General features: G+C 39.5%; 1 protein-coding gene across 11 annotated transcripts in view; it reads left to right on the forward strand.

Moving 5' to 3' along the window:
• The first annotated feature begins 999 nt into the window (after positions 1 to 999).
• PALS2 (protein associated with LIN7 2, MAGUK p55 family member) overlaps positions 1,000 to 26,470 on the forward strand; it is a 35,482-nt gene continuing 10,011 nt past the window's right edge. Inside the window, exons 1-7 of one of the 11 annotated variants that reach the window (XM_077937025.1) lie at positions 1,000 to 1,414; positions 3,826 to 3,899; positions 18,711 to 18,814; positions 20,391 to 20,543; positions 21,028 to 21,180; positions 21,754 to 21,981; positions 24,093 to 24,224. In XM_077937025.1, coding sequence (XP_077793151.1) covers positions 18,716 to 18,814; positions 20,391 to 20,543; positions 21,028 to 21,180; positions 21,754 to 21,981; positions 24,093 to 24,224 — 765 coding nt within the window. In that variant the 5' untranslated portion in view covers positions 1,000 to 1,414; positions 3,826 to 3,899; positions 18,711 to 18,715. Of the gene's footprint in view, positions 1,415 to 1,535; positions 1,727 to 1,829; positions 2,121 to 3,825; positions 3,900 to 18,710; positions 18,833 to 20,390; positions 20,544 to 21,027; positions 21,181 to 21,753; positions 21,982 to 24,092; positions 24,225 to 26,470 lie in introns of those variants that run through there. The other 10 variants (XM_028749977.2, XM_028749976.2, XM_028749982.2 and 7 more) reach the window with 10 other exon arrangements.

The raw sequence follows: 26,470 nt of genomic DNA on the forward strand, positions 1-26,470 counted from the left end.
TTTTAATACCATTTCCATAGATTATGAAAATCCTCCTGGATCTTTAAACGTGGGAAACAAAGCCTCATAATTGTTATTCATAATTCATGTAGCCTAGGGTTTTCCATTTGGATTTTGTTTGTTATACAGTAACATTATAACACATTGTTATTATCATGGCTATTAATGCTAATATTGCTATTATTAATTATTATTATTAAACAAACAGGCTGTACTGCAAGATCATCCACACAAACTATGAACAAGTGATAACCCATTTGAAGGTCAACTGTATGGAAATCAATAGAGCTTATTGTCAAGAGTATACGTTCGGTCTTGGGTGTAAAAAAAAGTACTGCATGAACAACGGGAGCACATTCTCACTTAGCTCAGATAAAAAGAAGAAACAACCATTTTAATTTTTCATTTTATTTTTAGTATTACACCATTTATGTCCTAACAACAGGTTCAAGGTGGTTCCCTCTTCCTCCTTTTATTCTCACAGCAACTCTGTGAGGGAGGTTAGGCTGCCTATGCACCACGCATTTAAAGCCCAGTCTCTCCCTTTAGAATCCTGGGAACTGTAGTTTAAAGGTGTTGGGAACTGTAGTTCTGTGAGGGGGGGCACAAACTACGATTCCCAGCATTCCTTGGGAGAAGCCATGCGCTTTAAATGCACGGTGTGCCCGCAGCCTACATAAACCCGAGCTACCTTTCCTCCACATCGCGCCCTGCAGTGTGTGTGTGGGGGGAGCCTCTGATAAGAAATCCTATTTACAGTGAAATTCTTGCGACGTTTACTTAGATATTAAAAGCTGCAGCGCTTTACTTCTTCAATCAGGCAACCCTTTGCTCCCAAGAGAAGCGAGGCTGGATCCAACCAACACCAAGACGAGTTGTTAAAAATAAATAAATAAATAAGGGGTTAAAAGGGGGAGGAGCCTTCGAAGAAAAGGGGTGGGGTTTCCCCGTCCTTCCCGCGCGCTCGCTCGCTCCCAGCAAGATCAATTGGCGAGCCGAACGGGAGGGAAAACTTTCGCGCGCGCGTCTCCACCGGGGCGCGCGCGAGAGAGCGCGAGGGCTTCCCGCTTTCTCCTCTGTGCGTGTATTGTGGGAGTGCGCGCGCTCGCGCTCCCACAGAACCACACACGCGACAGATACGGTGCCTCTCTCAAGAGGCAGGGAGCGCTCTACGCGCGCGCGTGCGCCCTGCTGCTGCTGCTGCTGCTGCCGGCGGTAGTGGCGGTGGCGGTTTCGCGGGCTCCTGGCTGGAGACTTCCAGAGCGTTAGATGGGGCTGAGGCAGAGCGGCGCCCACTGAGGAGGAGGCGGCGGAGGGTGCGCGCGCGAGAGAGAGAGCGAGACGAGGCCAAGGCAGCCGACCGACCAACGTTCCAACCAACGAACCAACCAACCAACCAACGGCCGCCTCGCCGGTAACTGCCCCAGCAGCAGCAACTGCCTTCTCAACAGTCCGGCGCGAGCTGGGCGGGCGCCTGCGCCTCTCCACGCGGAGGGGCGGCGCGGCGGTCCTGTTGCTCTCTTTCTCCCCCCCCCCCGGGTGTGTGTGGGTGTTTGTGTGTGGAGCCGGGAGTTTCTCTACTATTCGGGCTGAGGAAAGAGAGGCTCGTGTGGGACGAGGAGGGGGAGGAGGCGGCAGCTGCCCCGTGACTCTCCTCTCAGCGCGAAGGGAGCCATGGGGCGGCCTCCTCGCCTCGCCTGCCTTGGCCTGAGAGGGGCTCCCTCAGGTAGAGAGAAGACCCTTCCCCCCTCCTCCCCGTTGTGCCATAGGGGCTCCTGGCGCCTCTCTTCTGCCCCCCCCCCGCGCCCTTTTCTCGGGCCTCGTATGGCCCCTTCCTCTCTTAGCGCTCCCCTGGATTATCCCCTGAGGAGGAGGAGGAGAAAATACTTGCCGGGGGAGGGAGGGGAGATAATCTTTTCCCTCCCGCCCGGGATTATCTCCCCGCCCTCTGCGGGATTATCCTGTCCGCCCTCCTCCCCCCCCCCCTCCCTCGCTCACCCCGCCTCCTCCAGCAAATCCTCGGGGCGGCGTGGGGACAAATCCCACCCACCCAAGAGTCGCTCCCGCGCGCTCTTCTTCCCCTTCCCCAAAAACCTTGGGCTTCTTCCACCAGGTGAAAGGCACGTATTTTGTTGGGCTGTTGATTATTAATTTATTTTTCGGTTGGTGGTGGTGGTGGGGAAACCGGTGGCTGCGATCCGCAGTGAAACTGAAGGTGGAAAGGGAGAGAAAAAGGGTGGTGGGTGGGCTGCGATTGCCACGGCGGTGCTGTCACCTCGCTGGATTTGGAGCTCAGGAGGGCGGGAGGCAGGGCGAGCGCGTGGATTGGCCGCGGGGGGAGGGAGGCTGGGGGGGGAGAGAAGAAGGTAGGTAAGTGTTGCAATCCGCCACTAATGCAGCGAGGTGGGGGGTTGCGGGTGGCAACGTGCCGGCGGCCCCCCCCCTCCCACGGTAGCATTTCTTGAGTGCCCAGGGTGTTGCTATACGGGGGGGGGGGGGAATGGGAAGGGAGCCAGTCGGTTCCTTGGCTTGATCATGCTTTCTTGGTGTGATCGGCTTCGTCCTTACGAAACTGTAGAGCGTAGCTTTCTCCCACCTACTAACCCACCCCCGCCCACCCACCCCATTTTTTTGGATTTTAACTCTTCGAAATGCCTTGGGTGCCTCTCACGCCACAGCAGTTGAAATAGTTTTACTTAAGGCACAAAATGTGAATGGGGGGGGGGGGGAGAGAAAAAAACCCTGCATGGATGTCATTTGTTGTAAGTTGGGCTGGGCTCTGAATGGAGTGGACTTGCTTCTGGCTTTCCGCCAATTGGTTGTGGCTATTGCTGACAGAAGGAAGGGCGGGCGTCATTTAAATTAATGCTCTGACGACACAGCAGTATAAGATAATCACGTTTGGCTCGTGGTAGAACCAGTGGTGGTGATCTGGTTATGTGGTTCCTTTTCACCTGTTTGAGCTAGGTGCAGCGATCTGGATGACTGGTGCTGCAGAGCTGCTTTCCAATTCTGCTGCACAGAGCTCAGGATTACATCCATCCATTAAACTTCATTTTATTGGCTTTGGGAAGAGGAGGGGCCTTTGAAAACTGAACAGAGGCAGGGTAACTATAAATAGACCTTTGGACTAGAGGAAGCTTTGAGCAAATTCTGGTATATTGTATTTGAACCACTAGTATCTGTTTATTGGATGACTGTCATAATGTTCTTATTATGGCTGATGGCTTCTATCATGTCAGTGAGGGGTTGTTTCTAAAAGGCTAGCTACTGTTCTCTGTCATTCTAATAATCTTGTACTTGATATATAAGCTGATAAAATGGTAGACGGTTCAACCATCTCCTTTTTGCTGTTTGTGGACTACTTGGAAATTATTAATTAGAGCTAGATGTTTATTGCAGCAGGGCATTGTGCCCTGAATGATAATGGAGTTTGTTTTTGGATATATAGGCCACTTAATTTTGTTAAATGTTCCTTTTAGTAACTGTCTTTTGTATATTAATATTACAGTGACATCTCAATATTTCACTGTATGTACACTGTCTCATCTGAGCCTTGATCATATCTAGAGTTTTACTCTTGGATCGTTATTCTGACCATATTTATGTTGTCAATAATTTAATATGGAGACTGACAGAACCCTGAAGAAGTGACTGTCTGCTGTACTGGGACAAATTTTGCAAGCCAAAAATCTTTATGAAAAGCCTGAATAGCTCTTGTAAAATTGGTACAATAATGTTTCTTCTAAATGAAGCAGCTGTATTTACAAATGGCAATAAATTAGTATCATGTATTAATTAACTTCCTATTCCCTTTCATTAAAGGGAATGGCTGTGTGGAAGAAAAAATGATGTCTCACGTATTAGCCTAAAATCCTGATGAAGACGTGTCTAAGCAGGTGTGTTGCAAGCTTTATTAATGAATTGCAGTGTTAGATATGTATTCATATATAATTTTTTGATATTATTTAACAGCTCATTGAAAATAATTCATTGTCAGAAAACATTGATAAGAGGAAGTCATTTTATGCAAACTGCTTAGAGGGTTGAAAAAAAATTATGCTGTATATAAATACTGTTGAAATAAATAAATGACATAAGTGGAAAGCTGTGCATCTAGGGATGAATTTTATTTTCACAATGATTTCCAGGCTTCAGTGCATGCTCAGGTACATTTGGATAAGATTTAAATTATCGAAGCAACTTGTAGATCATAGCACATTATTAGTATGCAGCTGTTGATTGCTGCAAAAAGGACAAGTGAATATTATGTTTGGAGAGAAAGTATTTTCAGATAGCATGAATATGGAATTTGAAGTATCTAGGGGGCTGTTGGATAAGCCGATTTTAGACCTTAGACATCTTCTTGTGTCTTGTTTGCTTTCTCAATCATTTTTAGCCTACTTGGGGAGGGTGCATTGTGTATGTATGATAAGTAAAAACATGTAAATATGGAATATGATATCCGTTCGGTGTCATAGTTTCGAGTTTTGAGAAAAAGGCATAGTGAGTTCTAGTGGGGGTCTCAAGGGTAGGAACACTTTTAAATGTTGTAAACCGACAAATGATATATTGACTTGTGTGGTAATAGTGTGTTGGGATTGAAATGCTACCAGAACATGTTGCAATCCCCAGAATCATTGCCTTATGATGGTGTTCCTTTCTTAAACTTGAAATCTGGAGCCATAGTGCAATATACTGCTTATGAAAGTGGATGTTAGTAAAGACTAGTAGTTCTGCAAATTGGCACTGCATTGATACAATGCCCTGTGGTGTGTTTGCCAATCGTATATCTTTGTCAAATGTGTGATGTGTTTGTCTGATTGTCTTTTGTCACACAAAATCCAATTGAATAAGTCATTCTCTTATGTCACTGGCCTGTGAGTTTTGTACACACATGGTAATACAATGGCCTGAATCTATACATAGTAGACAATCAATAGGGCTCTTGAAAAACATGCTGATGTTAATAAATGAAATGGAATAGATACAATACTAAAGTCACAAAATCTCATCAAATGTTTTGTATCAATTTAAAAAATATTAACTTTAAATAGTGTACTTGAAATAAGCGTGTTTCACTGGAACTTCTTATGTGTCCTTTGGTGCATATCCTGAAATTAAATCTTAAGTTGACATTCTCTCTGTGTTAATCATCAGTTTAAAGCAAGGATTGGGAACTGGGTAACTTCCAGATGTTGCTGAACTATAACTCACATCTTTTCCACCCAGCACCAGCAATGATGGGAGTTACAGTCCAACTATCTGGCAGTCACCAGGGTCCTCTTCCCTTCTTTAAAGCAGTGAAATACTTTTGGAGGGTTAGAAAAGGCAGTTGTAACTTGACATTGCCCACCTGGATTGGGTTAGACCAGAAGTTGTTTTCACGGCCATGCTAAGTGACTATACATCTAAAGCAGGGTTTCCCAAATTTGGGCCTCCAGTTGTTGTTGGACTACAATTCCCATCAGCCCTAGCTAGCACGAACAGTGGTCAGGGATGATGGAAATTGTAGTCCAAAAGCAGCTGGAGACCCAAGTTTGGGAAGTCCTGATCTAAAGATATTCTGGATGGCAATAATTAGCTTGACAGCCTTTCCTATTACAGTAGCAAGTAGTGTAGCATTGAAGTAGTTTCAGCATTCCAAATAATAAAGGAAACTAAAAACTGACTTTATCTAATTCAGTAGGACTCTTATAAACCCACCTTACTTGCCAGGCACTGTGAACCTGTGTTCCTCCAGATGTTGCTGGACTACAACTGGAGATCCCCTGGAGAAGGCTGGGCTACATGTTACTCTGGGGTTATCCAAACACTAGTTACTGACAACCCTTACAAATGTTCAGTCAGCCAAGATTCTGCTAATTTAAGGCACTCCATACACCCAGTCAGTCCAAATGATGAAAGTAACAGCAGTTAACAAACCTACTTAGGACATGCCTTTAATTGTTAGACAGATCTTATATAGATATGGCTGACTCAGATAATCATATATATATATCAGATGGCTGCTGGTTCTTTGGTGAGAGGCTTTTCATGAATGAATACATCAGATGATATCAAGGCGCAGTGTATATAAGAGAGCCTTTGATGTAAGAGCTGGCAATAAAGCTTGCATAGAATACCAACCATATTCAGTGGTTCGTACCACAGATCAGTCTTGTAATGCAAAGGGAAGTTTGGTCAAAATGTATCTCAGAGAAACAAATGTACTGAGTTGTCTTACAGAAGATCTTGATTACTAGGAGCTGACTTATTGCCTAGCACAATGACCTAGAAACTACTATTAGAAGCAGGAGTGATGACCTTTGCTCTGCATTGTTTTGGTTGAAAGAACTTTATTACACTTGGCATGGGGGATATCAGTTTTTCCTATCATCATGTTAAATCTTGCTGTGGAGGATGCAAAACCTTCAGGAGCAGCTTTCAGGGGTGAACTATATACCATTGGAAGATAAGGTGCTGGAAAACTACACCCATAAATGGTATTTGGCTCTTGGTCTCTGTTTTAGTTTTCTCTTCCTCTTAATTATTTTGCATACCAAGCAGAGTCAGCAGCATCTAATGGGGCTCACATATCCCCCAAATGCAAATAATAATTCAGTCAGACTTAGAGGAGTTATGCATGTATTGTGAACAAAGGAACTGTACAAAGCCTCCAAAACATGCAGAAAAAACAATGTTAGAGTAAAATGTTAAGGGTTGTGGATCAAAATGCTTTTGGCTACACCCAAACTGCACTGGAAATCGTTTGTTAGGAGGACTTTTCATAAAAAAATATTCTGAAAAACCCAGTATATGGAGTTCATTTTGCTGAAACCCTTGGAGAATTCAGATAGTTTGGTGGGATGTTACTTACTTTGCTGAAGCTGTGCTGACACTTCTATGCATGGCATGTACATCTATTTTGAACAATTCTTGCCTTGGTGGTTTCCCCCATAATGCTTGTCAAATGTTTGGTTGATGTCCTGTGTATTGATAGCTCCCTGGGTTCTTTTTGAAAGTTTTGTGCTGGCTACCTTTTATTGTCTGATAGGGGCTAAGATTTTGTTAAAAGTTAAATTGCCTTGCCATTTCAGATTTTAAGTGACACCTGATTCTTATGCTTTCTTACAGTTTAATTGATTTTCCTTTCCTTTCCCTTTATTCCCCCTACATGAATGTATGATTCTGTTGTATTGACAAAGTTGTAGCTTAGGTGGTTATTTTTCTTCAGTAGTGTCTGTGATGAAGCAAATAGAATTTTTAAATTAAGGTTTTTCAGGGTTGCTTTTATGACCTTCATCTAATCCTTTCTGTGTCCTGAGTTAGTGCTGCTACTGAGTGTTCTTAAACAGACATCTTGGTGCCCTTTAAAATATAGTTACTTTGCTAGAGTTGTGTTCTTCCGTTTCATCAATTTGGAGAAGGTTTTTCCTTCTATAAAGTCTTCCTTTGCTTTGTAGCTCTTCCTTGGCTCTGTTTAATTACCGGTATATTGGTATTTTCTGGCATTTGTCCTTCGTCAACTGAGGTCTTGATTTTCCAGAATGCATGATATTTGCACCAGTGATACAGATGCAGGTTTGCCTGGGTTACCTGGTCTATCAAGTGAATATGGATCTTCATAATTTGATTGGATACGTGTATTTCTTTTCCTTTGCATCAATCTTCAGTTTTATTATTTATTTATTTATTAAATTTGTATACCGCCCTTCATCTGTAGATCTCGAGGCGGTTCACAGCATAAAAATACAAGATAAAATATATAATACATAATAACAAGCACAAAACAAACCAGTAACCCCCCTCCCGCAAACACATTTAAAAGGGCATAAGATGTTAATCATCTTATGGTTGAAGAGCTATATAATGAAAGTGTCAGCTGAACCTCCCTGGGGAGAGCATTCCACAAATGGAAAGCCACTGCAGAAAAGGCCTTTTTTCACATTGCCACCTCCACACCTCTCATGGAGAAGACACATGAAGAAGGGCCTCCTATTTAATCCTTTAGTAATTCCCATGCTTTCTGCAGTAATCTGATTCTCAACTGTGCGTATTTAGGTTGTTTTTTTTAGCCAATTCTCTTTCTTTCTGGTGCTGTTCTCCTTGAAATTGAATGACTGATACCCTGCCCACATACATGTTGAACTAAATAGTATTATTGTTGTTGCTAGGAGACTTAAGCTGCAATCCTAAACTTACTTGCTTCTTTTGAAGTAAGTACCATTGAAATATTTCTGAGCAAACATGATTAGGATTGGACTGTTAGCAGATTCTCGGCACTATTTGAGTTATTTCTGGTTTCGTTGACTTTCTATTTGTGCCTATCATGAGTTGCCATATGAATGTGTTAAGTTACTCTCTTGTTTGTGTAGCATTTCTGATTTGTTCCATTTCAGTTCACTATAACCATATGACTGAATTGGTTAGATGATTGTAGCCAGATCTTTCTGTTTATGATACAAAATTGTCTCCTTCTCCCGTTCGAATTGACCCGGCCTCTGAAGTTCCCTTAACTTTCTTCTTCTACGCTAGCATACTTCCCTTTTAAAATATGACCAGAATATCATCATCTTTTTTTTTTAAAAAAAAGATATTTATTACTTTTCAACAATTTAAACACAACACTACAAAGAAAAAAGAAAAAAAGAAAAAGAACAGAACAATACAATACAATACAAAAAGACTACATAACACTGACACATTAAACTAACATAACCAAACAAAAACATTTTAAAACACATCAAACAATTTCAGTTTGTTATCTTTCATTCACTTATTTCCACGACCTCCTCACACCTCCCTTTTTGTATTCCACTTCTATTAGTAGTTTCAGCAATTCCTTTCCATCTTCCTCTGTTTTCTATCCTATAATTATCTTAACACATTCTAGCCTTATTTTTTCCTTTAATATTCTATTAATCTATTTATACTTAATTCATTATAACATTTCTACTAAAGCCATATAACTTCATTCCAACCAGAATATCATCTTCTCTGAACCCTTGGTAGGATCCCCTTAACCGCCTTTTCTCAGTTCATTCACATAATTTTCTTGGTTAATGGGGTCTGGGCAGCCATGTATTTTACTTCTGCCTGGTTCTGGAAATGAGAGCCCAAACCATTTGAAGGTACAATAAAGGTTTACATTTGTGTGGTGTGTGCTCCTTGTTCAGACCTCAACTACATCAGGTACTCTTGTCAAAAAACTGGTCTAGGTTACAAGCTGCCCCACAAGTATGAGTGAGCAAGACACCAGTTTCTAGAAGATGCTTGAAAAGCAAGTGATTTAAGCAAGCATACTTAACTGCTAGAGTGAAGGCAGAAAGCCTGGAACGGAACTAGGGAGAATGCAGGAAATCAACCAAGTGCTCCTACTTATTTAATGGCTTTGTATGAATGACATTGTTTACTCGGAAATCCTATTGAGTTAATGAGGCTACCAGGTAATTGGGGTTAGGAATGCAGCTTTAGATTGTTTGGAATGTAATTAGACAAGAAATATGAAAATATTTAATACTGAACTATCACAAAACAGGATGCTGCTAATCGGTCTTACATAGTAGCTCAGTCAACAGTTGCCACATGACACACTTTCATCAACCTGTGTAGGCAGGGTTTGGCAGAAAAGCCATCCTATGTTGGATGACACAAGCTTCAGCTATAGCTCTTGCTGGATTCTTTCCTCTGAGGAGCTTACGACAGTGTTTAAGCCAGACTTGTCCAGTGTATTAATTGAGCTTCTTAGCTGAACAGTGGTTCATTTTTAGGATTCCTACAGCTAAACTGATGACTATGCCAGGTATACAAGGCTGGCTGTTTCCCACCACCTGAGAAATCTGAGTTTGATACAAATTAAATGTACAAATTGTCTGACACACTCTAATCTGCCTTTCAGATAATTGTTTTAACAAACTAAATGTGGATATCTGTTTTCCAGCACAGGGAAGCTTTACAGTGGATGCTCGGGTTGCAAACGTGATCCATGTGGGATGCACGTTCGCAACCCACAGCGTTCACAACCCGCAGCAGCGCGTCTGCGCACACACGGGTTGTGATTTGGCACTTCTGTGCATGCACAAAGTGTGATTTAGCACTTCTGTGCATGCACGACTGCCGAAACCAGGAAGTAACCCATTCCGGTACTTCCAGGTTTCGGCGAGTCTGTAACCCAAAAAAACGCAACCTGAAGCCTCTGTAACCCGGGGTATGACTGTAATCACATTTTAATACTGAAAAAGCCCAAACAGTTTGATTTATAGAGTAAACTTTAGACCACTTCCCTCATCAGCAGTTTTTGACGATTGTAAGTTAATTGATGTGGCTAAATACATAAAACAGCATGCTTTTTTTAAAAAAAAAACTCCATGTCTGATGTCCCATTATGTATGATACTGAGACAACAAAAGACACAAACCCCACTTCTTACAGTGGTAGATTGAGATGAGAAAATTAATTTTAAAGGAATGTGGATTCATTGAAAAATTGTCAAAATGTCTTCCTTTTCAGAAGCACTGCAACTTTCTTTAGTATGTTCACTTCCTCAGTTGGCAGTCTCTTGGAAGCAAGCACTGCTATTGTTCTTTCCAATAAAATTTCTTTAATAATAATCAAAATAGTACATGCATTTGCAACTCTCAGTTTGAAATTTCGAAAGAAAAAAGTTTTTCCCCTGAAAAAGGATGGAGATAGCCAAGTTTTAGACATCCAAGTTTAGCCACTGATGATGACATACCACTTACATCTGTACAGATTGTACAGATTGAAAATCTGCTCATCTGAAAGATTGTAGTCACATTTTTGGTTGGACCCATCTTTTCCTTTAGACATTAGCAGTTACTTAGTCACACACAACATAAGCAGGAATATTGTTAAAGTTTTGGCTGTTAAATTAGAAAGCCTGGCCATTAATATATATTAATATATATATATACACACAGAGAGAATTGTTTCCTGCATAGGTACTTTTGTACCTAAGATTAGAATAAATTTGTCTTGTTCAGTCTTCTGACTATGCAGCTATAAGTGTGGTTAGAAAGTATCAATTAAAAACAATACAGTGTTCAAAGGTTTTTTGGCAGGGTGCTGAAATTAGACTTGAATACATTGATGCAATCTTTTATATACCTTGATTTATTCTTGATGAGCTGCATAATTTTTGGCAAAAGATTCACTATCATTCCTAACAAAGGGTTTACAATCTTCTGGATAATGTTCAAATGGATTTTAGAACATTATTGGTGTTTTCAACAAGAACCAATTTGGCATGTGGGTCTTGGAAGTGGCATACAATTCACTAGTAAAGCAATTAGCATGATAAGTAACTGAGTAACTGAATGTTAATACAGGATCAGGTGAATTGAACAAGGGTGATTCTTAGTATTAGATGACGCATTTCCTCTGCCCTAATAGGAAGCTTTGTTGTTCAGTGTTTTAGATTTAGCATTGGAAGAGTGTATTTTAAGTGGTGAAAACCCCGCTCCAGGTTTTGTGAGGAAACTCATTTAGATCTTGAAATCTGTTTTTTGGACTTACTTTGAAACTGAAATTGCCTTAGTTGCCCTTGCAGATTATCAGTGCTAGGAGATGATCAGGAGGAACATGACCCTATTATCTTTTTTCTTTTTTAACCTATCAGTATCTTATCTTTCTGGACTGCCTAACTGGGATATTAGTGGCACAGGTCACAATGTCCCTGCATCTTGGCTACCACTGAGTCTTATGTTTGCTTTAGGGAAGAGAGACTTCTGTGTGAACTGCATCATGGTTTGTAAAGCTTCTGGGAGGAATCAGTCAAGTGTCAATCTGTCAGTGCTCTTATTACTAGAATTGAAACTCTTGAGGTTGATGCTCCTTTTGAGGCATTGTAATATTTCATTTCCTTTATTTTCCGCTGTAACTATAGGCTTTTTGCAGCTCAGATCTTCCCTCTGTTTATCAGCATGGATTTTCAATAGGCCTGAATCTTACTGCATAATCAGTGACTCCACCAACCCAACCAGCATAATTAAAGTCAGAAACAGGACATGGCTTCCATTGTCATTGTGTGTTCTCTTCTCTTCCTTCTCCTTGTTTTCCATCCATAATAAGCTTCTTTATATGATGTATCCTTGGGATTCTTAATCTTTGTTATTTAGGCTCTTTATCATGAGAGTAAAATCACTCAAGAAGCCCAGATACAGTTTTATTTCCTCTCCTGTCACTGTAATTGTGCGCTCCATATCAGTTGCTAATAAGGCACACGTGCAAGCAGAGTGCAAACTAATATTTTTCTAGTTATGTTTATTAAATTATTTAGAACTTACTGAACTTGGTGCCCTGTTAGATTTCTTTTGGGATAGTGGTACAGCTTTGATATCTTTTTAGCAACTTTCAGTAGATTTGGCTTCAAATGACTAAAGGTAGAGTTCTAGTAGCAGTGCAGCGTACTTCTGCGGTCATTTCATCTTATACATGCAGCTATATAGCGATAGAAATCGCCTATGGCCCTTTGATTACTCCTATTGCTGTGATCATGCCCCTTCCATTTCACAAGCCATAGAAAAACTTCTACAGCTTCAGGCAGTTTTTAACACTTTAAAGTATTATTGGAGCATGCATTAAATCAATAGTCTTAGAAGCAGGAGGAAAGAAAAACTATGGCAGTAGGTGATGGCAAAGCAGATGCTGAAAGTTAAATTGTAAAAATAGCCATTTAAACACTGAAAGCAAGGCTTAAATTTTTCCTCAGAGGACAATTCAGAAAACTTAAAAATGTTGTCATGGAATTTTAGCAATTGCTCAGCTTGTGAATGTGTCAAATAAGGAATACACACACTTAATAAGGAACACACACACTTAGTTGGACATACACACTTCATTCCAGAGCCTTTCATAATGATAGCATGAATAAGGGGTTCCCTAGACAGTAAGCAGTTTGCCCGGGGAGGGCCCCAGTTTGCATTCTCTATAAGCTGATCATTTCTGTCTCCGACAATGATTTTTCTTGCATGACAGGTCCTTTTGGCTCTACTCTTTGCACATAAACCCCTTTGTACCCATGTGTGCACATACATCTGTGTCCTGAGAACACTTCATGGCATGCATCTGACAAAGTCGGCTCTAATCCATGAAACCTTATGCTACCACAAATCTGTTGCTCTTGAAGGTGCCAGAAGACTCATTAAATGTTCACAGGAGTCATCTAAAACACTTGAGGCAATCACTTAACATTTTTGTAACCCCCAAAAGGCATCAGCTAGTATCAGCTTTGCATCTTTCATGGAAAAAAGACCCCTGTGGTTGTTGTTTGTATCCATATATTCATCCCTAGGATCTCCACATAGCTGCTATATATTCCTCAAAATTACTAGAGGCTCTAACCACAATGTAACATTATCTGAAATATAGGGAACTAAACCTTAACTCACCCAGTCCTCTTGGGTACAATTGCAAAATAGAGAAATAGTTGTGGGTAACACATAACCTATGTTGGCTACAATAGGATGCTGCTTTCAAGCTTATAATGTGGGGAGAGGACCCTGCAGGCACTATGTTGGTAATCCCTGCCTTAGGAGAATCAATATAGCTGAGTCGTAGAACACATTCTTGGCATGAAAAGGTCCTAGGTGCAACCTGGCATCTCAAGGCTAAGAACATAAAGAGACCTGCTGGGTCAGACCAAATGTCCAGTATTCTGTTCCCACAGTGGCCAACCAAATGCCTATGGGAAGCCCACAAACAGAAAATGAATGCAATAGTACTCACGTACTATAGAGAGGGCTGGAAAAGGCTGACCTATAGGAAAGCAAAGTCTGAAACCCTGGAGAGCTGATGCCAGTCAGTGCAAACATTGAAATAGATTGGCCTGTGGCAACTTGGTATAAGGCAACTTCCTGTGTTCTTCCTTAACTGAATCAAACTATAATACTTGAGTTGATTCCACTTAGACCGAAGCCCTGGTTTTGAATGATCAATAAACTGTGACTTTTGCATGCAGATCAAGGGTCAGCTTGTACTCTGGCGCAGCATGTGCTCTATGTTCATGGTAGGGTGCCAGGAACAAGTCAGATGTGCCCTACTCTCCAAGTTTGGATGTGGATTTATTCTGTGTATACATATGCTCAGTCAACTTATTTGCCCGCTTTTCTGCCTGTCAAACCTGATGTGGCACATTAACATGTTTGCATGCCACACTAATGTGTGAACTGCTGTGAAACAGCGTGGTGGGTGGGAACAAGCCTGGAAGACCATTCTAACATTTGTGACATTTTCAAACTGAGGGCTTGTATTTGTATGATAGGAGCTGTTGTAACCCAGTTAGGGACCCAATTGGAAATCTAGCAGATAACAAATAATGTTACCGCATCTGTGTCGCTTTCTGATGGGAGTCACTGCTTGTATTGAATTATAAGATTGTTTTCTGTCCTTCAGATGTTCAGTTTCCTCCAGTAGCCTACAAAAGCCATAAATGTCACAGTTGATGTAGAATTGTGGCTGTGATAACAACTGTTGGGAGAACTACATACATGATAAATAGTACGGGCAGATTACTAATGGCAAGCATATTCTAAATATCATGGAGTCCTAATTTATATAGAACATAGTTTTGTAGCTAGGGTGGGAAAATAGAAAGATGTAATCTGTTTAAAGCTTCATTCCTAAGTGCACTTACTTAGAAGCAAGTCTCATTATACTCAACGGGATTTTGGAGTAAGCATGCCTGGAATTGCATTGGGAATTTTGACACTCCATAGCTGCTGTGGATTATGAATAGGTAACTATGCGAGCTTGGAATAAGCAAAGGAGTGGCCTAATTTTGGAAAGCATTTTTTAAAAGAATGGCATTGACCATACTTGTATTAATGCGTAAGAAACAATATTTAAGACTTTAATATATCCACCGTTCTTTACATGATTCTGCTGGAAGCATTGAATTGAAGCTACTCTTGATGGAAAAAATGTATCATTTCCTTCAAAATTGTAGAGTAATAGAATTTGTGTGTGTGTGTGTGTGTGTGTGTGTGTGTGTGAGAGAGAGAGAGAGAGAGAGAGAGAGAGAGACCCTGAAATGAGAAACAGTTGCCTTCAACCTTTTACATTGTACCTTAAGATGAAGAATGTTTGAAATATCCTATGTTTTGCTGTGCCTCTAAACTATGTGGGGAAGGGCCATACCTCAGTGGTACCACGTCTGCTTTGAATGCTGTAAGTCCCAGGTTCAATTCCTGGCATATCCACGTAGGAATGGGAAAGACGCCTCTCTGAAATCCTGGCGAGCTGCTGCCAGTCAGTATCGAGTTAGATGGACCAGGGCTGTTTTCCTAAGATGTGTGTAGCTTTCAGATTAGACGTTATAGTATCACATGCAATCACATGTAAAGGCTTAGGGTTTATAACCTTGATAAATGTGAATTGGTGTTCATGTGGAATATGATGGGCATAATTCATGATGATAAGTAATTGGTTTCTTTAAAAATAACTTGTTTCAAGAGAATTGTATAATTTGTATGTTTACTTTAAAGAAAAGGCCTTCATGCATGGTAGTAAGGAGCTATTGATTAATTGCTGAAGGATATTATCATGGCCAATAGCATGACTGGGTTCAGAAAAAGATTAGACATATCTAAACTGGTAGTCCTGACTTATAGCTATTAACCAGTATGATGAAGCTCATTTGTATGATGCCATTAAAACATTGTCTTCCTTAAGCTTAGAGGGAATTACAGTTCCATATAACTTTTCTTGTAATACATGCCCTTAGAAAGAAATTAGTATACTGGCCACCACAGTTGAATATTACATTCTGGGTTGGACGGACATTAACCTAACCTGTTAGGATCATTTATATCCTGCTGAGGAAGTCTGTGCTTCCTCACAAAGATAAATGTCAGCCACTGCATTTTAATAGTATAGATTAATATAATTTATACAAGACTGATAGTATTGTTGGATACACCGCCACTGCTTGAAAATGGTTGAGATAGTCTTAATTGCCTGTATGTGGAGCTTTATATGAACAACTGTTGATAGAAGTCTAATATGAAGTTGTTTTTTAGAATGGTGGACATGAACATAATGGATTGGGCTGGTTGCCATCTATCTCGGGATTTTGAATAAACGGAATCAACATCCATTAAAATTGCAGACCTATCCACACACTAAATTATTATTTTATATAATCCAAATGACAGTGTGTTAAAATAAAGGACAAATGTCTGTTGAGCAAATGAGTTTTGAAGAGCCAGCCAATCTACACACAGCAGAGAAAGTCAAAATAACTCTAGAGATAGACCATGGTGTCTTTCCTTGTTCCAGCTATAGCAACTGGACAGAGCTGAAATGAGAAGCTGTTGCTCCTCAGACTTCCAGTGGAGTGGCGAGGATATGAGGCAAGATATGAGCAAGCCTGGTGGTAGTGGTATGAATGTGCAAAATTTGTGGATCTGTCCCTGAGATGGGATGGGATGTTGGGAAAAGAAGCCATGGTGATTCACTGCCAGTCACACTGTAATAGGTTATGTTCTAGCCATGGAATTAATTGGGTCATCTTGGGCCAGTCTCGTTTCTCAGAATATCTTCTACCTTACAGGGTTGTTTGGATTAAATAATTGGAATAGAGAGGCGGTGTCATGCACATGCTTCCAAATTTATTAGAAGGAAGTTGTCCCAGCCCACTTTGAGACATCTTCTAAAAACTGAACTGTTTAGATAGGCTTTCACAATATGAGTTTTTCTTTAAACCAACCAGTATCTACTGATGCTTTATTCAGTCTATAGGTATCTATTAAACATAATTAAAGACTGATTTTAATGCTACTATTATGTTGTAAGCAGCCTTGTTACATTTTATGAAAGAGCATATTATTCATTTCCTAATAATAATTCATTTGCTTTTATAACAATTAACAGTTATAATGTGGGCTCATGTTGCAAGATGTGTACCTGAAATGGGCCATATCAAATAAATTACAACAGCAAGACTGATTGTGTTTTGTACAATTGGCACAATATAAATTTTCAAGAGCTACTATATATATTGATTAGGATGTGAGCCTTGGGTTTAGTGAAGTAGAATTTTTTAGCCCCCCCCCCCCGGTATATTCTCAATTATTATACAAATTGGTTCCAGTAATAGGTATTATACAAACATCATTTGTCCCTACCACATGACTCCCTAAGACAATGGCAACTTCAGGTACTGTACTTGGTGAAATATAGCCATTAAGAGACATTTTAGCTGTGTGCCCAGTGAAGAAGTACTTTCTTTTGTCTGTCCTGAACTGTCCTTGCAATATTCAGCTTCACTGGATGGCCCCTGTTCTAGTATGTCTGTTTTTGTTCACACCATGCATAATTTTACACACGTCTGTCACGTCCTTCCCCCTTCCTTTTTCTTGTTTTCTAAACTAAAAAGCTCCCGATAGTGTAACCTTTCATCACAGGGGAGTGGATCATTTGGTTGTCCTTTTCCAGATGTATAATACCTTTTTCTGAGGTGTAGAGACTGGAACTGAACACTATGTAGCTTATACATTTGTCTCAAGCATGTAGAAAACCTGTGGGTGTACACAGACATATTAGATGTGAGAAAAATTTCTGTGCATCTTTCAAGATCTTTGAGTTTAAACAAGGTGGCAGCTTACACTGGTTGTCTTGGTTTCTTTAGGCAGAACTGGAAAAATATTTTAGATGGCTAGGTGTTAGTATCTGTTTCTTCAAGTTCCAGAACAGCCTGGATTATTAACTTGAATTTTCTGCTATGCCTGCGTTGCTCCCCCTAATCTTTATGTTAACTAGCACAACTAAATTATGTTTCAGAAACCTTAAGAGTGATTGGCAACAACCTTGGTTTATCCACTAAAGAAAAAAATCCCCGTTGCTGTCAGAATTTCTGAAAGCATAATGTGACTGTCATTAGCCTCCTACACATGCTTTCAGTGAGAACTTGTTTGCTAGGAAGAAATGGGATGCATTTATTAGAAAGTGTGGGTATAGCAGCTATTCCTTAAAACCCAACTCCATTTCACTTTGAGAATGGTACTATATGGCTGAAAAATTGTACTTAGTACAACTGGCTAGAAAAAGAAATCGTTTTTTGAAGAAGGGGCTATTAAGAGTGTCTTCTGTTCATCTTATACAATAAAGGCAACTGGATTACAACAGTGCAGAATCTATTGGAATTTTCTCAAATGAGATTTGTGTTCTTAACAAACTTGTTGCTTGTGTTTTTGTGGTTTTGAAAGGGGTAGCTGCTTTTTCTTCTCAGCTTATTTCTGAATACCGCCATACCTTCTTTTCTCAATATTATGCACTTAAGATGTTTTGTTTAATGGTGGTGGGATTTTGATCAGCTAAAATTTAATGCAACTGTGAGTGTATACTTGTGCCTTCAAATACAATTGTGGGCCAGTAATTACATCCATTTAGGTTCAGCACTACTGACCATGTCTTTTATATCTCTGTTCTAAGCATACAGATCGGTCCACTTACAACAACATACACAGTAACTGGGTTTGAACTGTGCCATAAGCGCTAATGATGACTTAGTTTTTTACACACTTATATGTAAACTGTTGAAATGCTTCTTTAAAAAATAATCAGATGACGTGAAAACAGTGTGCTTGGGCCTTAAATAGTTTAATGACAGTTTAAAAGGAAAAATCGGCATGCTAAATTTATTTGATTAAGCCTAACTTTTTAAAAAATGATCTCTTGCTCAACTTCTCCCTTTTCATCTTTGTTTTCAGCAGCAATGCAGCAAGTTTTGGACAACCTTACGGACTTGCCTCCATCAGCAGGAGCTGAAGAAATAGACCTTATTTTCTTGAAAGGAATTATGGAGAATCCTATTGTAAGATCACTTGCTAAGGTGACAGTGTTGTTTAAATATATATATATAAATATATATTTAATATATATTAATATTAGCTTCAGAATTTAGCATGAAGGTGGGGCTGGAAAGAGCTCAGTATATGGAGAGTTGCTGGACTTTATCATGTGTGCAGTGGGGTCTAGATTTCTGTGTCTATAACCCTCTTGGTATGGACTAGCAAGATTCTGCAGGGCAATGAGTGTGAATGAGTGTGAAGAACTTGCCTCACACTCACAGCTGAATATGCTTCAAGTCCCTGTGTACAAAGTGATGTCATCCAGCATAGAAAGGGGATTGTAATGTTTTAGTACTGGATTGTAGTATTTAATGTTTTAATGTGTTGAAAACCGATTTCAGATGATTTTTCCTTAATAATACAAAGTGATATAGAAACGAAATGAACTATAATTATAAGCCTTTTGAAAGGCCTGAGCATTTCGGGGGGGTTTTGTCTGCTCCTTTCAACCCGGTGTTCTACTCTTCCCACAGACACTCTAGATATGTTTTTGGTGACTGAGTTCACTGGCAACTATTACTTAAGGCAGTTTCCCATATTATAAACAGTTAGGATCACAAAATTGTATACATAATTTCAGTAAAGGAACGCTGATCTGTTTTTCTAAAACTTACAATGGTTGAGGATACATCTATACTTGTGCCAAAAAAAATGAATCGAGTAGAGAATCTGATGACTGCTTAAAGAGAGAAACTAAATATATGAGTTTAAAGTTTCCATATCAGAATTCTTCAATGCACTTTTAACAGACTTTTAAAGATAAAATATGTATATGCTGGAAATCTGGATATCCAGATTACACTTTGCTAGCAACACTTTCCTTGAATCAAGATCTCAAGGGTTGTGATTACAATTTATTTGTATGCTGGTTTTTTAGCTCAAAGGCACTCATAGCAATGAAGAGCAGACGAAAGTAATAAAGTGCCATAAATAGATCAGTGAGCAAAACAGTATACAAGACAGCAGCATCACAATTCAGGAAGGCCAGAGAAAACCCTTCCCAATGAGGATTTATGATAGCTCAGTTGGGTAGAGCATGGTGCTGATAACACCAAGATCTCAGGTTCGATCCCCAGATAAGACAGCTGCATACTCCTGCATTGCAGAGGGTTGGTCTAGATGATCCTCAGGGTCCCAGCTCTACAATTCTGGGTAAAAGGTCCTTTCACTAACCATATATCACCTACAGCTGCCAACTTTCTTCGCCTATTTATGCTTTAAGAAATCAGTTTCGCATGTATGGTGGTGATGCACAGAATTAAGTGAACACTAGTCACCATAACAGTTGCCAAGGTGAGGAAAAAACCTGCTAACCTTGTTTCTGTGGCTAGATACATTTTATTGCTCCCATAGAGCTGTATGCTAGCCATAGTATCTTGCTTGTATTGCTAGAGGTAGGGGAACCAAATAACTATTCAGAAGATAGAGTTGTATGCTAGACTATCTGAACGAGCAACCAGAGGCAATGCAGTTGGAGAAGCAGAGTTGTTAATCAAAAATTTTCCAGTCAATCTAAGGTCTATTTTCCAATCTTCACAGGCTCATGAACGACTGGAAGATTCTAAGCTTGAGGCTGTCAGTGACAACAATCTGGAATTGGTAAATGAGATTCTTGAAGACATCAGTCCATTAATAAACAAAGATGAAAACATTGCAGAGTTGGTTGGTATACTGAAGGAGCCACACTTTTTGGTAAGATTACTTCATTCTTAACAATAAAAAATACTTTTGTTCACTTACTATAATGTATCAAAATCGATTTTCATCTAATTAAAGATAAAACACTGTGTCCTTTATCCAGAGAGTTAGTTATGTTTTGTGTCCTGCTGAAATGGAAGAAACCTCTGTTAATCTTAAACAATTTGTTGCTCTAGTTTAAATGAGATTTAAGCACCACTTTCTAAACTGCAGAACATGCATAGGAAGAATTACCTTAAAATGAAAACTAGTAAAAAAGGATTAACTAGAAGCTTACTGTCTTGCTCTTTTGACATGCAAATTGAGCTTATGAAATTTTGCAGTGTCCACTTGTTCACAGAAATGTTGAGGAGTTATTACATTTCTCCTTTTCTGACTGTTGGGGCAATTATCACTTAGATAGAAACAAATGTAACTTTAGTAATTACACTGCTACACTCCATTACATATGTATGTATGTATGTTTTGTTTTTTGCAGTCACTCTTGGAAGCCCATGATATTGTGGCATCAAAGTGTTATGAATCTCCTCCCTCTAGCCCAGAAATCAATAATTCTTCAGTGAATAATCAGATAGTGCCCGTGGATGCCATCCGTATACTTGGCATTCACAAAAGAGCAGGGGAGCCGCTGGTAAGTAAATTGTGAAAGAACGTTCCGTTTTCCCACCTTCCCTACATATTCAACATGTCTGTGTGTATTGACTTTCTTGCTTCTCTTAACCTATGTTGTAAGAAGATAAATCCATTCTCAACTGAAGCTATAGCCTAAGGTGGAACAGAAGTAGGGAAGGGAAAACTTCCTAAGTGCATCTGAGTAGTTCAGAGTTTTCAAGAGCTGTTGAAACCTTTAGCTATGTTGGGTAAAATAATGCCATTTACCAGAAACAACTCAGGGGCCTTGGTAACTACAAGCTTGATTTTATATATGTTAACTGGGTAGCATACATTTTTGCTACCTACACCGTGGAATAAACCTTAATGAACTCAGAATTGTCTGGCATCATTCCTGTCAGCTGAAAGCCTGACAAATAGATTTTTGTTAGTCAGTTCCTTATTTGAAGTACTTTTCATTTTTTGGATTTCAGGAACATAAAAGTTTTAACAACTCTCATGTGATACACAATCACAGTATTAAGAGTCTAGTTTTAAAATGTGGATATATGTTGCAGAGATAAACTCTGATGCCCTCCCACTGTTCATTTAGGGTGTGACATTTAGGGTGGAGAATAACGATCTGGTAATTGCAAGAATCCTTCATGGAGGAATGATAGATCGACAAGGTCTTCTACATGTGGGTGATATTATTAAAGAGGTTAATGGTCATGAAGTTGGAAACAATCCAAAAGAGTTGCAAGAACTTCTGAAAAGTATTAGTGGAAGTGTCACTCTGAAGATTCTTCCTAGCTACAGAGATAATATTATTCCCCAACAGGTGAGTAGTACTATGTTTCACTTGAAGGGACTTCATTTGTTTCCTTTCCTTTACTCTAATGTTGATTAAATCAACTATTGCAAGGGATAAATTTGGTTATATGTTTTATTTTTTCTTTATATTTGTGTGTGTGTGTATTCTCATAACTATAGTAATCAGTTGTCTACAGTCAGTGGATCACCAGTGGCCACTTGATGGAATATAAAATCCTTATGTAGAGTATATACTATGCAGGATTAATATGACTCTCTTGTTAGATTATAATCTAACATAATTGCACGAGGTTTTCTTTCACTTAGAATACATACATTGTCAGTGTATCAACAGAGCAGGAGATCACCTCTGAAGCTGCTCTTTACTGTCTACAAAAGGGCTTTATATTACTTTCCTGAAGAAGTTAAGTTTTTGTGAATTCCTCTTAAATGAGAAAAAGTATATCATTTACTTTGATACCTTTGTGTCCAACATATGCTTAAACTATATACAGTTTATAGTTAAAACAAAAAATGAGCTACATTTAGTCTTTTATAAATTCTTAGGTTAGCATTTCGTTTTTCCTCAAGATTACAATTTTCTATATTTAAAAAGTTTATGAACAATATTAAGTTTACACAGTACTAATATGTTGTGAAGCTACATTTGGCTGGCTGGGCTCTGATCCAGTTCTCAAATATGCAGAGTAGAAAAGAAAACCTCATTGCATAAGAAGTGAGCCCATCTTTACAGAAGAAGGATTTGCTGGATCAATTTGTTATGTCAAAAGGGATATTTTTCTTTAAAAAGCACAGAACAAACTATACTGATGAAATGTTTGGAAAGTATTAGTTTTGTCATCAAATGTAAGTTGTTGGCAGAGATTCAAAGTGTTCTCAATTCTTCGGTAATATGTATCTGACTAGTGTTTACCTTTTTGTTTTGATTTTTCCCTAGTATTTTCTCCCAAAAAAGCTCTTGGCTGTTTGCATTTTATAAAAAAATAATAATAAAGCAATAGTATAGAACCACCCATATATGCTCTGCTGACCTGCAGAAAAACTGGAATAAAGCACACCACATAAATTTAAACTTTAAATGCATTCAAAAAGAAGCCTCTTAAGGCTTACTATTCCATTGATAACTGAAGTGGTTGTAGTAGGAGGAGCAAGGAAGCCATATTAGCTGAGCATGTAAAGAGTACATTCCATTCCCACATTCCATTAGTCAACTGCAGCCTTTCTGCACTTGGAACTAAGGAGCAGGTTTCTTTTCATGGTAGATAGCAGGGATTGCCACACAAGTTTCAGTCGTGCACCCTTCTTAATTAAAAATTAAGCATTGCTCTCACCTCCTATGATTATTGTTAGCTAATGTTTGGGAAATATTTTAAACACTTAAAACATAGTTTATGCACTAAGTTTAATGCCCTCATTCATACATCACACAAGTCAAATGTTCATGAGTGAATGTGTGGGCACTCAGAGGGGAAATTGTAGCTGCTGTGCTGCTCTCCAGTTTCATTAATGTGCTTTGCTAAGACAAGTTCATGGTTTGGCTTAGTGTGTTTGAGCCCAGGCTTGTGCGTCAGCTCTCTCTAGACCAGTGTTTCCCAACCTTGTGCCTCCAGCTGTTTTTGGACTACAATTCCCATCATCCCTTGCCACTGGTCTTGCTAGTCAGGGATGATGGGAGTTGTAGTTCAAAAACAGCTGGAGGCCCAAGGTTGGGAAACACTGCTCTAGACAAGCCACAATCTTTAACCACTGTTTACCCTATGGTGTACAGCTTGTGATTTGCTTGGCGTGAGCTAAAGCACAAGTCTGGGTTCAGACAACAAGTTCAGCAAAACAATGGCTTAGCAAAGCACAACAACAGAACAACCAGGGAGGACCAAGCTGGTTGTGTTCTGCTCTCTGGGAGCCCACACGCTTACTCATTTGGGCTAAGCCATGATTAGCCATGGTCAGGGCAAGTGTGATGTGAAAAGCAGACCAATGTCAGTAATTTGTGCCCATTTGTGCTAACTGCTTTTATACTTGCTAGAAACTTAGTTGTCTTCTTAAAAATGTGCATTGGCTGGAGTTAAGCAGTAAGCATCATGTGAACTTGCTAAGCCCTTTCATTATTTGTTACAGGTATTTGTTAAGTGTCACTTCGATTATAATCCATATAACGACAACCTGATTCCATGCAAAGAAGCAGGGCTCAAGTTTTCTAAAGGAGAAATTCTTCAAATTGTGAATCGTGAAGACCCAAACTGGTGGCAGGTTAGAAGACAATAAGTTTAATTCAATCTTCTCTAGACTTGTCATTTCCTCAGCTTTATTCATTTATTTGTTGCATATTTTATCGTTGTGCAAAGTCTTCCTATTCAAATGCACATAGACAGACTGATCTGCCTATGATTCAGTGTCATAAGGGATTGCTTTCAAACTTCAATTGTAGGCAGCTATTTTTAATGTACATCCCCTCGTGGTCAGAATTAGTTCATTCCAAATGGTTGCAATGAATTTTTATATCCAGAAAAATAATGGAATGAGAGAGACAGGAATGTTTTAAATTGGTCCACTGCTGATTACTAGGGAGCCAGGTTACCTGAGGCTGCTTTATTCAATCGGAATATAGCATGAATGTTTTATAGAAAACCTAGTGAGGAACAATGTGTGAGGTGGCAGGTTTCTTATATAACTTTAGGCTAGCGAGGTTGGCAGATTTTGTGTATTTATTGAGCAAAAAAGGATGTGATAGAACTTTGATATTACCTTGGCTCTATGATTCAAAGCATCTTATTTCACTAGGCTCACAGCTGGCCATGCTCTAGAAGCTGTGGTTCATCCTAGCATTCTGTCCACTGCATTCTAGGTTTTTTTCTAGTTTTCTTTCCAGAGCTTGACTGGGGATCCTGCTGTGTAAGTGGAGATCAACCCAGATATTTCAAGAGAAATGGAGGTGGAAGAAACACTTCCTATGGAATTATTTGCCTTATTTCCATATAGCTTAGTACTATAAGCAGCTTTGCTCTGTTTTTGCTCCATTTTTCCTCACTCTCCCACCCCTTGCCAGAATATGAATTTCATGTGAATATTGTGATTTTATTCAAGTTGATTGGATTAGATTGGTTTGCATTTTCTTACATTATTTACAGGTTGTTGGCAACATATGCAAGTTTTTGAATTTGAACTGGATTTAAGTTTATACACCAGTATTAGGAATAAGTATAAGGAGAAAGAACGACACCTGCTATCTTCAACACTTATTGGTTGGGTTACAAAAGTCAAGCTTGTTTATCTTTCTAAGAACACATTCTACTGAAATTAGAGGAAATAGTTGTGGTTTGTGTTGCTTTCTGTTCCAAATAAATTGGTAGAAAGCTTTATTAAATATGATTTTGTCAAGCATATAGAAGAACTATAAAGAAGAATCTGCCTGGGTTCTGCAAAGGGAGTCATTCACTAAACTTTTATAGTTCTTAGTGTCAAGCATGTGGATAGGGGTGATCACGTAGACAGTGCTGTACATGGATTTCCAAAAGGCCTTTGATTTAGTCTTCATCAGTGTCTCCTGAGTAAACTTTAGCACTCATGGAATAAGAGATTCATAACTGGTTAAACACAGAAAGCAAAGAGTAGAAATAAATTGAATGTTTACCATAGAGAGATAATAAGAAGGATTCTCCAGGGATCATTGTTGGAACTGATGCTTCTTAAGTTGCTGGTAAGTGATCTCAAGCTAGGGGTGGGCAGTGAAGTGAGAAATGACACAAAATTACTTAGCATTATATTTAAAAAAGCAGAATGAAGAGCTTTAAATGGAACTCTCCACACTAGATGAATGGGAAACACATGCCATTGGATGTTACAGCATTCCAAAGAACATTGGGATTTTCTGGTTGGCATGTTTAGTGCTTCTGTCAATACCTTGGCCACTCTGTGGAGTTATTAGGCAGTTGGCACAATTGTTCCTAAGCACCATTTTTCTACTAAGAATTACTTCAGTTCCTTAGTATTCAGGGGAGCTGACGACAGTGAAGCAATTATGAAGACTTGTGGAGGGGGTGGAAGACTTCCAGTGAATCTGATCACTGGTTGGAGCTCATTATAGATTAAACCCCATGGCTGGAATGTCAGTAAAGAAGCAGTTCTTTTTTCAACAATGTTTTATCTTCAGGGTGTTTTCCAATGGAACTTTTCTGTGTGGTTCAAGGTCTGCAATTTGGCCCATATGGTGATGATAAGGAATCCAGTGGGACTTGTATGCAAAGCACTCCAATGATAAAGGCACTTGTGTCTGCTGTCTATCAGATGCAGCAATTTAAATCATGTCAGTCTATGAAGTGATTAGAACATTACTTGATCCTGTGGTCTTGATTCAGTTGGATTCAGTTTTTGAGGTTGAGGAATATGGACTACCTGCTTGGACAAGTACAGCCCACTTTGTGTCTTTCCAACCCTTGCCCATCTTGATTCATTACAAACAGCAAGGGATTCATCAGCTGTGTCCAGGAAGGTGTTAA

Source organism: Podarcis muralis, chromosome 12 (genome assembly GCF_964188315.1).
Source record: "Podarcis muralis chromosome 12, rPodMur119.hap1.1, whole genome shotgun sequence".
NCBI lineage: Eukaryota > Metazoa > Chordata > Lepidosauria > Squamata > Lacertidae > Podarcis > Podarcis muralis.